This window comes from Etheostoma spectabile, chromosome 4 (assembly GCF_008692095.1).
Source record: "Etheostoma spectabile isolate EspeVRDwgs_2016 chromosome 4, UIUC_Espe_1.0, whole genome shotgun sequence".
Classification (NCBI taxonomy): domain Eukaryota; kingdom Metazoa; phylum Chordata; class Actinopteri; order Perciformes; family Percidae; genus Etheostoma; species Etheostoma spectabile.
The window spans coordinates 4387741-4402728 of NC_045736.1; the positions used below are offsets into that span (position 1 = coordinate 4387741).

General features: G+C 42.6%; 1 protein-coding gene across 3 annotated transcripts in view; it reads right to left on the minus strand.

The window, feature by feature from the left end:
- The window catches only part of LOC116687475 (receptor-type tyrosine-protein phosphatase gamma), a 571464-nt gene that overhangs the window by 44120 nt on the left and 512356 nt on the right, over positions 1–14988 (minus strand). For all 3 annotated transcript variants that reach the window (XM_032512919.1, XM_032512917.1, XM_032512918.1), the window contains 7 exons: positions 14879–14975; positions 12724–12806; positions 11751–11885; positions 10313–10447; positions 8558–8733; positions 3257–3392; positions 1004–1150 (listed from right to left, as the gene is read on the minus strand). In XM_032512919.1, the coding sequence (XP_032368810.1) occupies positions 1004–1150; positions 3257–3392; positions 8558–8733; positions 10313–10447; positions 11751–11885; positions 12724–12806; positions 14879–14975 (909 nt within the window). The remainder of the gene's footprint in view (positions 1–1003; positions 1151–3256; positions 3393–8557; positions 8734–10312; positions 10448–11750; positions 11886–12723; positions 12807–14878; positions 14976–14988) is intronic.

Sequence of the window (14988 nt, forward strand, 5' to 3'; positions counted from 1 at the left end):
GGGGGGGGGGGTGGACGGGTCAAACACAGGACTTTCACCCAGGAGACCGTCCCGTTCTTCCCGTCTGTCATGGAACTGTAAGCCCACCCACAACCTTTTTCTTAACTTAAGAGACTTACAGAATTCTTCCCTGGGCCCATCACAGAATTTTTTTGCGATTTTGTAACACTGCCACAAATTTTCATTGAATTCTGTGAGATCAGGTTGGAATATGGCATATTGTGATGAAAAAACAGGAATTACTCTTCTAAATTACCTTTGATGCACTTAGCACCTCTCTCCTCCTCCTTCTCTCCATCTGTATGCAACCTCATCCCATTAACGCATGTTACTAACTCAACTTCTTCCCTTTCCCGGAGTCTTGTGCTCTCTCGCCCCTCTCTTCTTTCCTCCTATCGCTTCCTGCAGGTGTTTCTGGCTCTGGATCTGTGGAGTGGTTGGAGTCACCTGCTGCCTCCATGTTCCTGCTCAACACCCACTGCTGCAATTCTCTATGTCTCTCTCTTTCTCTCTCTCTCTCTCTCTGTCTCTTCTCGGTCTCTGTCTGTCTTTCTCTCTCTCTCTCTCATTCTGTGTCTCTCTCTCTCTGTCTCTCACCCCCAACCGGTGGAGGCAGATGACCCCCCCACTCTGAGCCATAGTTCTACTCGAGGTTTCTGCCTCTTAAAGGAAGTTTTTCCTTGCCTCTGTTGCCTAGTGCTTGCTCTTGGTGGAACTGATGGGTTAATAATTAGTAAATAACATCACAGAGTACGGTCTAGACCTGCTCTTTTATGAAAAGTGCAATGAGATAACCGTTGTTGTGATTTGGCGCTATATGAATTAAATTGAACTGAATTGAACCCTCATCATGAATTTGTTTTCTACTCTGAACAGGGCCTCACAAATATACATACCTACACATACAGTACACAGACACCCTCGCCCCAAACACATGTTTGTGTATAATGTATAATGACAAACTTAATGTGGAATGAATAGTAAATGTCCTCCGTCCCTTCACCTTGAACTGTTTCTCCAGATGAGTCCGCCCGCTGTGTCCGGGCGTCGTGATGCTGTGGAAGTAGCTGTGTAGCTGGTTGGCTGACACTTCCGTCTCCTTCCCCAAAATGGCTTCCATCAAGGCCTCGTGGATGAAGATGTACTGTTCCTGGATCAGCCAAACGGTGACAAAAGACAAACAGATGTTCAGCAGCTGGTATGGCAGATGGTGATTGGTATGCCCATAGAACCAAAGTATCCATTATAACCACATATTGGGGTTTCCTTATGACTTGAAACTTGACGTGCAGCAAAGTGACTGCTTTGAAAATCACACACACACACACACACACACACACACGCACACTAAACTAAACAGTTGCAATATGCAGTTTGGTTTGAAGCAAGTAGTTATTTTCAGAAATAAAAAGAATATAATTCAGAACACATATTGATAACAGATAAGTAGAACAGAAGCTGCTGCCAGCAGAGACATAGACAAGGGGACAGGGGATATTATAAAAGTTGTTACAATGCTTTGGCAAAACACAGAAGAGATGTAGTAACAGATGTAGTTTTTTTCCAATTGCACTAAAATAATCACATGTCCATGGTAGATTGTGTGATATGGTTCTCGACGCCAGCTTTAGCAAACACTATGTTGAGGAAAAAGATTCCACTTGTTGATCTTTTCTCTGTTGTGTGTCTGTGTTCCTGTGTGAGGCTGAGCGTGGCCATTCGGATTCCCTTCACCTGCCTGTTCATTCCACCACCTGTCAGCCATCTACTCCTGCTGCAGTATTTAACCCAGTCTAACACTCCGCTCGTTGTAGTCAGGGTGGTAACGTTCGGCCCCATTTTGCGCCCTGTTTTTGCTTTCACCTCGTCTTGACTTTTGCTCTGCCACGCTTCATCTGCCCGTTTGCCTCGCCCAGCATTGTCCGGTTGTTCTCAGTTTGCATCCAGATCTGCACTTGCAAACCTGACGGCCTGCCTCCCCTGCTTCCCTTTTGAGTTCTCATTTTTGCAATAAACCGTTTAAACCTGCTTTGTCTGCCTGGTCCAGTTCTGTTTTGAAGCGCAAACTTAACCCATATAATGACTAAGTGGGTAAAGGCAAATAAAACAGCTAGAACAGTCAAATCCCAATATCCAAAATGTAAGACGATATCTAGCCTCATATACTGATAAATTGCCCAGCCCTACTGTCTTTGTCTTAATGTTGTAGCAGAACCCAGCAGAGGAAACAATAAGACATATGTTGTTGTCCATGCTTTTATAACCCAACTGCTACCCTGATGCTAGGCTTGTTGGAGATGGACTGCACCTGCGGGGGCAGGGACAAAAGTTTGTGGTAAAGTCGGACAGTTTCCAGCCATTTCCTGCAGCCTTCAGGCTGAACAGGAAGTGACAGAAACACTGTGGTCCGATAATGATTTTATAAAATGTTATCAGACCCATATATCAGTCTCCAGTTGCTTTAATCAAGACAGAGTAGCTCTCAAAATGCTCTACATGTTGCTGATTTTAATTAACAACAGACTGTAAATGATCCGTAATACCAAATAAATAAAAGTTTTATATAAAACGTCATGTTGAGTCGATTGTGAACCAGCTGTTAAATCAGCTGAGAGGCCAGCGTTTCCCAGCATGCCCTGGGTCCGCCTGGGTCTTGCAGTCGGTGTAGAGCAACTGTGCTGCCTGCGTCTCAAACCTGTGGCAGCCTTGATTTCGTGAGGTCATCGTTGTCTACGTGTGCATGACGTCAGAGCATATCGGGATAAAGTTGGACACAAATCTACCCAGCATGCATTGGGCGGCGATCGCCAGTGATCGATTCTGTGCAGACCGAGCTCATCTTCAACGAGTCTACTATGTTCCGACACAGACACAGATCCTCGGTCATTGGTTGAACCGGATGTTGTTCCGCCCCTCCTTGATTGAAGGCCGTCTCAAAGCTCTTATGTCTGCGCTGAGGACCAAGGAGAGATCCTTGAAGTGTGAACAAGGAGCGATCATTGAGGAACGATCATCAAGGAGCTATAGGCAAGGAAACATGAGAGCAGCCTTCATGGAAGCAGTGCACCTGAAGTAGTCGCTAACTCCGTCCAAACAGCTGACGTATTCATGTGACGCTTTAGAGAAAACCTATTTGCTCATTTTCCTCTCTCCTCTGATAGTTTCCTCTCGATGAGAGGGACAAAGAGGAGAGGAGGCAAGTGGAGGAGTCGAGGAGCCAATTTAATCGACATGAAATGCAGCGAGACATACAAACCTCAGTCTGGACTAGGTAGTTGCGCTGGGTGCGAATGTGTTTGAGGAAGCCCAGTACATTAACTGTGCTCTTGTCCTTGATCTGCTGCAGCATGCTGTCTACCACGATGTACGTCCCCGTCCGTCCCACTCCAGCACTGCAACAGAACACAAGCCAGAGAGATGAGAGGAATGCTACACAGACGGGAAGTTAGTAGAGATGAGCGTGATCACGGAAGGCTTGTGACATGTGGATGGATTGACTATTGTTGTCATTACCTAGAATTCCTCATTGGGGAGACCGAGACTACGCACTATAGCTTTAAGCTCTTTGTGAAACATGAATGAACACAAACCATGAATGCTGTAGTCATTATGTAAAAAATAACAGCAATAAAGTACTTTTAAGTAGATTTTCTTCGGGGCTAAATTGCATCAGATCGGTGCATTGACTCCAGTACTTTCAGATAGCGATACCAGTGTTTTAGGCAGTATTGCAGGTTTTTCTAGTCTAAAAAACTACTCAAAGCGCTTTTACATAGTACAGGAACCATTCACCATTCACACATATTCATACACTGTGGCCGATTCTGCTGTACAAGGAGCCACCTGCTCATCAGGTGCATTGACTCCAGTACTTTCAGATAGTGATACCAGTGTTTTAGGCAGTATTGCAGGCTTTTTCCATTCTTGTATCAGTATTGGAACATCTCTAGAAATTAGCATTTGAATGGATATGGAATTGCTTTTAAAAACACTGACTACAGAGGTGACAGTAGAAAGCCTGTCAAGAAATGAGGGATTTAACAACAAGCAATATTGCAAAAACAATATGGGAAACCCCTTAAATGTGTTTTCCAATGACTTGTATTTCATTCACTACTGTACACAACATACAGGTACTTGCAGCAGCCATTTCTATTAGCATCTTGTGGGTGGAGACAAATTTGATATCATAATGTCAGGGGTCTATGCATGTATGAATTAGAGAAATAGAGGAAAAACCTGGTTAATAAAAAAAAATAGAAACGCACTTTCTGATAAATGTCCTAAACAAATTGCAAACTCATTATCAACACGGCAATTTAGCAAAAGCAAAACACTAATCCATCAATGTGCAAGTCCAGATTCATATGTTCATATGATGATGATATTTATTTGTATTATTGTGGGACTGCAATCATGCAAATCATAAATATCTTTATTATGTACATGTTTGGATTTGGTGTGTGTGTTTGTGTGTGTGTGCTTAGTTTTATTCATTCATAAAGGAAGATGCACATTAATTAACATTTCTGTAAATGGGCCAGTGTGTGTGTGTGTGTGTGTGTGTGTGATATGTGTGTGTATATGTATGTATGTATGTCTGTGCGTGTATGTACGTGCAGGTGTGTGTGTGTGTATGTGTAAGTGTATGTATATGTGTATGTATGTGCATGTGCAAATGTATGGGTGTGTGCGCATGTGCATGTGTATGTGTATGTAAGTGTGTGTGTATGTGTGCATGTGTGTGTATGTGTATGTATGTGTATGTATGTGTGTATGTGCGTGCATGTGAGTGTGTATGTATGTGCGTGTGTGTGTATGTGTGTGTGTGTATGTGTATGTATATGTGTGTGCATGTGTGTGTGTATGTACAGTATGTGCGTGTGTGTATGTGTGTGTGTATGTGTGTATATGTGTATGTGTGGGCATGTGCGTGTGTATGTACGTGTGTGCGTGGTTGTGTATGTGTGTGTATGTGTATGTGTGTGCATGTGCTTGTGTATGTACTGTATGTGCATGTGTATGTGTGTGTGACAAGGTGTGTCAGATGTTAGTTTGTCTAGTTATCTGTTGATTGTTACAGCAGACTATGTGAAGCGAGAGAGAACATTTTCTGTGTGAACAGACGCTGCAGTTTGATCCCATCTTATCGTGTGTGTGCAGAGTGGCAGATGCACAGGACTTTGGATTAGGGCGGCAGAGCAGATAAGACCAGATTTAAATAATAAACCTTGCGCAAAAAAATCTCCAAACAAGTTGAGCAAACGGCTAAACCACTCTTGACTTCACATTCTCCTAAAGATATAATAATAATAATATCAATATCACAAACATGTCACAGTATGGATAACATTAGCATTAGCTAATGGAACTAAATGAAACCATGTGAAGTGAAATTGTGGTGTAAGGTATTACCAGAGAAATGGTACAGTAATATATATATATATATGTATATATATATATATATCTTTTGAATATTCCCCTCACAGTACTTCACATTTCCTCGAGGGTTAACTAAGCAGAGCCAATGATCCTCGCTCACTGCTGTACCTTTTAGAATATCTTGCAGGGACTTTTCAACAGTCCTAGAGTAGTTTCGGCCCAGGAGCAGATTAGGACAGAATTGTCTAATTGATGTTTTGACGTCTTTCCCTTTAAAGATGTATGCCTCAGTTTTGACAGCTTCCATCACTTTCCACGCATGAGATTATCTTGTCACCTGTCACTGACTGTGTATTGTATCTTATCGATTTATTTACGAAACTGTATTTCAAATTCTTGTCATTTATTTGTGATACAACTGCGGATAAGCGATGACCATAAGAAAGTCCACCTTTTACTGGCATGGTAGCCATGTTAGGGTGTGCACGCTCACGTTCAGGTGATGGGATGTGTTTTTTTTATTGATCAGGACTGATCAATACATCGAGGAAAAGAAGAAAATACAACAAAAAGAACAGAGAGTTGCTGAACAGTGTCTACATGGCGATAAGTTGACAGCATGGCCACAGATCCAGTTAACACTTATGCTGTTCTTACAAATCCAGGACTTTAGATGTCCTGTTGCTTTAACGCAGCAGGACAGCAGGGTGAATGTGAGTGTCTCTGTGTGCTGTGTTGTTGCATAATGAGCGGGAAGACATCTGTGTGTGTATGTGCCGGTACGAAATGCTAGTAATGAGTGGTGTGTCTGCAGCCGCAGCGGCGAGCCACTGTGACACGTTATTATCTATGATCACAGCGCAGATGATAGCGGAGAGCTTCGTCCTCCTCCCCCTGGGGGCCACAGTCAGTGCACAATTACCAGTAATTTCTCTGCCTGCCTTACTGTAAAATGCCCTTAAATACAAGCTGGCAACAATGACAGCAGGTTCAATGATGCTGCTTAGGCTACATCTACACTGTTTTCCTTTTAAAAGGTCCCGTGGCATGAAAATGTCCCTTAATGAGTTTTTTTTAACATTAATGAGTTCCCCCAGTTTGCCTATGGTCCCCCAATGGCTAGAAATGGTTATAGGTGTAAACCGAGCACTGGGCATCCTTAATGTAAATGGACTGTATTTATATAGCGCTTTTCTAGTCTAAAAAACTACTCAAAGCGCTTTAACATAGTACAGGAACCATTCACCATTCACACACATTCATACACTGTGGCCGATTCTGCTGTACAAGGTGCCACCTGCTCATCAGATAAACACTCACACACATTTACACTCCAATGGCGCAACATCGGGGGCAACTCGGGGTTCAGTGTCTTGCCCAAGGACACTTCGGCAGATGGGCCGATCTGGAATCTTGCCCATCGTGACTTTCAAATAAGCTAAGTGGCAGTTGGTCAAGGCCACCCCCACCCTCCCTCCCACCGCCACTTTCCTCCTCAAATGCTACAGACTCAGAAATGGCACATACTAAGGAAAGCTCATTGTGGGAATGGTTCTAGTGGCTGTAATTCTGCACCAAGGCTGAATTTTGGGAAAGAGACTTCAGATACAGATATGGGACCACCAAGGTCTATATAAAAGAGACTCGATCAACAGTATTGGGGACCACTAAGGCCTATATAAAGAGACTTCAGATACAGATTAGGGGACCACTAAGGTCTATATAAAAGAGACTTCAGATACAGTATTAGGGGACCACTAAGGTCTATATAAAGAGAACTCAATACAGTATTAGGGGACCACTAAGGTCTATATAAAAGAGACTTCAGATACAGTATTAGGGGACCACTAAGGTCTATATAAAAGAGACTTCAGATACAGTATTAGAGGACCACTAAGGTCTATATAAAAGCATCCAACGAGCAAGAGAAAAACAAAGAGAAAACAACAATATCTTTCCACAGGAGAGTTTTAGCTCCAATCCAGAACCAATCTGCGTCTACATCAACACAAGACAACCCATTGTCACTCCGGTACAGACGGTAGAGAGTAGTATTAAAGACTGAAAACCAGTGTTGGAAGGTTGGTTGCCGGGGTGGATGGCTCAAACAACACAGGACTTTCACCCAGGAGACCCGGGTTCCTGTCCTGTTCTTGTTCCACGTGTCACTGAAATGTACATTTTAAAACCCCACCCAACCTATTTTTATAAACCTAACTAAGTTAAACGTACGTTCCGACCCAGAGTGTCAAAAAGTGACGGTAAGAGTCCCGACCGTCTAAATATGACGCTAAAGGAGACTATTCGCGTCAGAAACAAACGCCAAAGGCACCCGACCAAGCATCAGTTTTTGACGTAATGGGAGTTGATAATGTGTTTGACAACGCATATCACATGACCATCCACACACACTCGGCATGCGCGTGTGTGTGTAACGAGGAAGCAAATTGTCTGAAGTTACTCTGCGGTTGGAAATCATGGATGTAGAGGTTGAAAATACAGAAAATACTTTGGAGAAAGAACAACAATGGTGAAAAGTAAGAGCAGGGATTTCCTAGCTTGGAGCAAGGACGAGGGGGAACTGTTCCTGAAAGGTATGTAAGCTACCTGACTGATAAGAGGTCTGACTTTCCAAAGGTCTCTGTTTGTGCCCATCCATGCTACAAAGCAACCCTGGAGTATTCAAACCAAAACGGGGGCACCAAGGGTTTACAAATGTCTCCAAAATGGCGGAGCAGTGTGGACGCGAGGTTTGTAAACGTAACAAAAGATATTAGATTTTGAACCAAAATGTAGTGTACAGTAGATATAGCCTTAGATATGCAGCTGTGGTGAAAGCAGATGAAAGTGTAAAAAAACACAACGGTATTGCTGTGAAGTCAATTTGTTAATATCTCTGCCAAAAACACAAAGACCTGAATAAGATTGTGCCATTTGTTGCGGCAATACAAACAGTGCATGCTTTACAAACACACAACAGGTGAAAGTGATGCTTTCGTTTTACAATGATTCCAAAAAGACTTTTTTATATAATCCAAGTGTACAAAATTGAACGAAGCCAAACAGACAGACGCAGAATGACCACACTCACTATGAACATGTGTACAATGACAACACAGGAATGTCTCCAAAAGATGGATGGAGGGCACAGTGATGAGGGAAGTAGAGACATTACCTGCAGTGGACAAGCATGGGGCCCATGTCAGGCTTCTGGGCGGCTGAGGACCTGCGGACAAAGGTGAGGACGGGCAGGGTGTACTCAGGGACACCCATGTCGGGCCACTGGGTGTAGTGATACTGGAGCACCGTCCGTTCACTCTGGACCCGTGCTTTAGGGTTCCCCTTCCCACACTGGGTGGAAGAAAAGAAGGAAAGGAGAGGAGGAAGAGATGTTAGGTTGGAGAATAATAGAAAGACAAAAGAGGAGGACACAAGGGGGGGACAAAGAAACACCATTAACTGTGCTGCTGGGACGATATTCTTTTGTCCCAATTCAATTCTATCACAATACATGGGTGCCTATTGGATTTGTGTTGTGATTTTCATTTATTGCGATTGGATAGTATTAAGTGTATAATGCATATGAATTTCTAAAACATAATTCTTTTCAGTTAGACATTTATGTAATTTGTAAAGAACAACATAAGATGGAGCTTCTGCATTTTCTGCTTTCGTTCTGTTATGCCGGAAACACTCAGTATATGATGTAGTCACCGTCAGTGGTATCACATGGTAAAAATAACTAAATAAAAAAATGTATTTATTCTAGGGTAAAAAAATCAATTTAATGAAAATCATAGCTACAAATAACCCACCGACAATTTACAGGAACTTCCTAACCCAGGATACTTTGGGGTAGGAAGGAGGGTCAACCACGAGGTTGTGCCGGGTGTTGTTTTTGTGGTCTCTGTGTGTTTAGCTCTCTGTACTGTACTGTACTGTAGCTTCTACCTGAATCTCTGCTGTTTCTCCCCTGTTTGCGTTCCTGTTTGTACTATCACGTATCATCCTTTTTTACTGGTGGCTTTCAGCCGCATTGGAGCCCTGCAAATTACCTGCTGAAGCAACGCCAACATTTCCTGCTGTTGCTTCATATGAAAATCTTTCCACTGGTGGAACAGAAGGATTTTTTTATCGTGAATAAAGGTATTGGAAATACAATTTGTTTGTCTTTATCCTTATGTTGTCCTCGGGTCAAATTGACCCGTTTTCCTATATCAATGTTCTTTTTACCCAAAATAACATGACTGATTCCACACAACACTCTTCGGCAAGTACAAATCTCTACTTTCATTCATTTTGGGGCGTCTTATTCAATTTGATAGCATTTGGAAAAAAAAATTGATGTGCTTTTGAAATAGTATTGAGTAAGTGACCAATTCCAGTCTGTGATTATCCATCAACATCCATTTCTTTAATTTTAGTTTAAATAACTCCTAATTTCTGCTTTTCTATCTCAAACATTAGGTATAATTTCCTATAAATTAGGTTTATTGACCATAACTTCCAAAAATAACTGTAATACTACAGTTACTAAGTTAGTGTAACGTAGTGTTGAAAATGTCAAAAAAGTGACAAACTGATAAAAAGCGTCAAAAAAGTGTTGATTTTCAATTTTGACAGGAAGACAACACAAGGCTTAAAGAGCTTGGCGCTTTATGAGAGATGTTATTCTTCATTAACATTGAGTCTAATCAACCAGATATGAACATAATGTGCTTTTTCTGGTCAACAGATCAGTTTTAAATATTGCAGGGGCAGGGGAATAATACAAAGAGAAACAGAAATGCTTTGTATGTTACACAGTCAGTATCCAGGGGTTAAATGAGTAATAAGAAATACCTCAATGTGTGTTGGCCAGGTGACAGGCTGTCACTGTGGTTTGTGATTAGCAGAACACGTCATCGAGGTCACTCTCTCTTATTCTCACCTTTTTGACTTTGGTGTTGCTCAATGTGAAGCAGCGGACAGTGTAGCAGGCGTACACTAAACTGCTTTTCAGTGTGACCACCATGTTGCCGTACTCTTCACTGTTCTCTGATGGCCAGTACTGGTCACACTTTCTCTGTAGAACACACACACACACACACACACACACACACACACACACACACACACACACACACACACACACACACACAAACACAAATAAATCAGATACAATTATCAAAGTCAAAGTCTGCTTTATTGTCAATGTCTTCACATGTCAAGACATACAAAGAGATCGAAATTACGTTTCCCTCTATCCCACGGTGGAGACAAGACATATTTTACCAATTAGGTCCACAGACAAACCTAACATTCAAGTAAACAATATACAAAGTAAAAATAAGAAGGCACATACAATTATTGTCAACAAATTATGGAGGGTGTAAAGTTTGTCAATCTTACCGATATCTGTTGCAGGAAACCTCATTCAATTTATAATTTTATCCATTAAACAGATCAAATACCTGTTTCTATCAGCGACGTTGGCATGTTTTCACCGTGTGTGTGTGTGTGTGTGTGTGTGTGTGCATCACCATGGCAAAATGTGATCCCGGAGGGAACTATCTAGTTTGTCAGGTGATTATGTTTCTGTGTGTCTGCAGACAGATTCTTGTCACCGCGATAGCGTCACAACCGTGCAAGGTGCAGTCACGAAACTTTACAGGTGTGTATTTGAGATCAAAATAAAGGCTGAGTTGGAAGATGGGTGTGGTCCGAGCATTGGCGCCAGAAGTTAGGTGGGTAGGAAGTAGGGAAGCTACTCCATGCCCCTGGTCTAATTTGGCATTGTGGCTGCTGTCATCCCATAAGAATACGGTCTCTAGTGTTTTTTCCAAGGCTGAACACAGCCAGAAGGGTTCCAGAATGAGAATAAGTTAATTAAAAAATGATGACCTGATGTATAATAAACTTTGACCCTCTACCTTTTCATTTGAGGAAAACATACACAGTAGCATGTAGCAGCTGCTGCTTTTCTATACTTAAGGAGAACGGCCTACCACCTCATATACCTCCAGAGAAATGATAAATACTTTTATAAATATAATGCTCTGTCACAGTACAAGACTCGTTCAATAATTGTTCTGGGGACACTCGGATACAAGTCTAACACAGCTTTCATAAACCTTGGACATGTTTTCATCAGCTCTAGCACCAGGATGGGACAGGGCCCTAGCAGGAAAAGCGCAGGTGCACCAGATAACATGATTGTTCGTGCATGCTCATCCAAATCAAATTTAGCCATTAGTCAAAGTTGATTTTGTTAGTTACATTGTGTCTAAATGTCTGCTGTGGAGGGATGAGTCCCTGCCACAATATGAGGCAACTGTGTTATCCTCAAAGATCCCAACGTAAAAGAGTGTGTGAGAGTCGGAACATACCCGGCCTTTCTCCATTAGGTTGGTGATCATGACGATGATGCAGGTGTTTTGCTCCCAAACCATCCGCCAAAAGTCCTCAAAGGTGGACTTGAGAGGTCCCTGGGCTGCGATGTATGCTTTGGGCTTGTTGTAACCCTAATGGATGAATGAGATAGAAATTACACCATTAAAGAGCCACTATTATGGTTTTTATGGATTTCACTGTTTTGTATAGTCTTCTATGTATGTACCAGATGTATAAAGTACAACAAACACATTTCACTCCCATCACAAACAGCACTTTTTTTCAAAATTCCAAATTAGTAATTTGAAATTAGTGATGTCACTGATTGAAAAAGCCAGCCCATTGTGTGCTGCCCATAGGAGATGCCAATGACCAATCACAGCCTGCCCAGTATCTTGTTTGGTGAATTTGGTTGACCAATCACAACTGAGTGGGCCAGCTGACCAATCAGAGCAGATGGGGCTTTTCAGGAAGGCGGTGCATAAGCTCAGACATTAGGCTTGTTCGAGATGAGTCACGCCCAGTGCATTCTGGGAAGCTCTGTGTCCGTTTTGATCCCGATATGCTCTGACGTCATGCACACGTAGGCAACGCGGACCTCACGGGATAATGGCAGCCGCAGTTTGGAGATGCCGGCAGCGCAGTTGCTTTTCACCAACTGCTAGACCCAGGGCATGCTGGGAAACGCCTGGCTCTGGGTAATATGGATTTTCTTGATAATGTGTTTTTTTGAACATCAAAGCCTTTAAACCTTTTCTAGTAAAACCCAATAGCTGAAAATGAGTATAATAGGAGCTCTTTAATGTATTACAATCCAAATTCTTCCAAAACTTGACATAATGACGATAATACATCTCTGTATTCTTTATTGTCTTGTATTTGTTTTTGCAGTCATCATCTCCAAAATGATTCCTGTCATCATACAAGCACACAGATCAGTGTTTGAGATATCCCAGTGGAAGCACTCACATCCACATAGTTGGCGTTGATGTAGTCGGTGTGTTTGGAGTCCTTCCCAGCCAGCGGCCTGAGCTTCACCCTGCTGTGGTCATCTGAGGAGAAAACACAGAGCAGTCAATCAGTGAGCCTGTCTGTGTGACTGAACCCCCGGCTAGAGCTAACCTCCACTCTGACCCTAACACACGGTGCTGTCCATGTTCAGTAATGCTGCTATCTTGGTGCGCTGCCAAGGCATCCCTCCCAACCACGAAGCACATTAACCTTTGTGGTTGAAATAATGGTCAAACTGGGTTGTGTAGCTTTTTACAGACAGCTAAACACCATGGGACCTGCCCTTTGCTACTGCACACACTGTAATAAACACAAGGCTGAGCTGCTTTCAACATGGCAAATTGTTGTATGACACATGGAATAATTATTACAGATTGATGTAGGCGAGTGCCAAGCATGCGTGTGGTGCTTTGGAACTGGAAGTATGTCGTACGTTTTTGCTTGGCTCATGTTGGAGCTCAGTTGGTTGGTTTTCAACTTCAGACAAATTCGGCTGTAAAAGTAACAGAAATCGCCAGACAAATGTTGGCCTTGGCACTTAAAGATGCTCTGCTTGCCCAGACGTGACTATTTGAGGTCCACTACTGATTTTATTGAACTAGATAGATTTCTGGAGCAAACTTTAAAAAGTCTTAAAATCTAATTGGTGACATGACATTTACTTTGGACGTTGACACTTCCAGGGGAATCCTAATCTATTTATTGGACAATTATGTGACCTTTGCTTTCATGCCACCACTTCAAAAAATCATCAACAAGGTTATAGATGACCAGATGGCCAATTTACTTTCAATATTCATAATCCCAGAGGCTGAAGAAGAACCCTACAAATCTGGGCAATCCAGCTGCATTTCATCTAGAACCATCTTGATCCTACATGGCCTGGTCTATCTACTGAGTACATTTATGATCTCCAGAGAAAGAACATTAATTGTTAATTCATAGACTTTTTGTGATGTTTTTTTTCCTCTCTTCACATTCTACTCTTAGAAGCATTTGCTGGCAGTCCTTGCTACAAATTCTCCTTTATAGTGAACTACAGTGAAAAGTGTCCTATAAGAGGAACCAAAGATCATTTTTTGGGGCTTTTCTGTCTTTATCTGAGAGCTGGGTGAGAAAGTGGGGAAAGACATGCAGGAAATTGTCACAGGTCGGAATCAAACCTAGGACCTCTGAGTCGAGGCATAAACCTCTCAGTGTATGTGCGCCTGCTCTAGGCCTGGCAAACCCGGTTCCTTTCAAGGATCGGGTTTATTAAGAGTCACTCACTAAACAGAAACGGTTGTGTGAGTCACTGGCGCAGTGGATATGACACATGCCTTTTGTGTGGGAGACCTGGTTTGATTCCCACTGCAATACATCAACCAATGTGTCCCTGAGCAAGACACTTAACCCCTAGTTGCTCCAGATGCGTACGACCTCTGATGTACAGTATATAGCAATCATACCTAATTGCTTTTTAACATACTACAATACACAGTCAAATCTACAGTAACTCTAGCTAGGCTACGTGCAGAATATTGTATGTTATTTCAGAAGTGAAATAATGGCTTTTGTTGTTGATTTGCTTTACTCTGAGCTTGAGAAGAGACTTCACTCGCTGGTCTGAATCAGATCCACTCATGAAAGCATAGCCGGCTGTTTCGTTGGATTGACTGACTCGCGCGAGCATCGACAACTCACGAATCATTGAGGGCTCACAAGTCATCGAGGGCTCACGAGTCATAGAGGGCTCACAAGTCATCGAAGGCTCACGAGTCATAGAGGGCTCACAAGTCATCGAAGGCTCACGAGTCATCGAGGGCTCACGAGTCATCGAGGGCTCACGAGTCATCGAGGGCTCACGAGTCATCGAGGGCTCACGAGCCATCGAGGGCTCACGAGTCATCGAGGGCTCACGAGTCATCAAGGGTTCGCAAGTCATCGGCTCTAAGTCTGCGGGTCGACTGTCTCTCTGCTCACAGAATTACAGACACTTTGATTCTGAAAGTAACTGAGTAAACAATGTGTTTGAAAGTAATAATATACAATATTCAATATGTTTTATGGGTACTTAATGAAGGACATAGGACAGGACATGCATCATGGTGTGTGCTGTGGAGAGTATACTCACAGGCCACTATGTTGATGTATCTGTTCTTGTGCTTGTTGTCAGGGTGGTTGGAGTGCTCGGACGTGATCTTCATATCGGCAGTGCACCGCTGAACCTCCTGGATAGACACA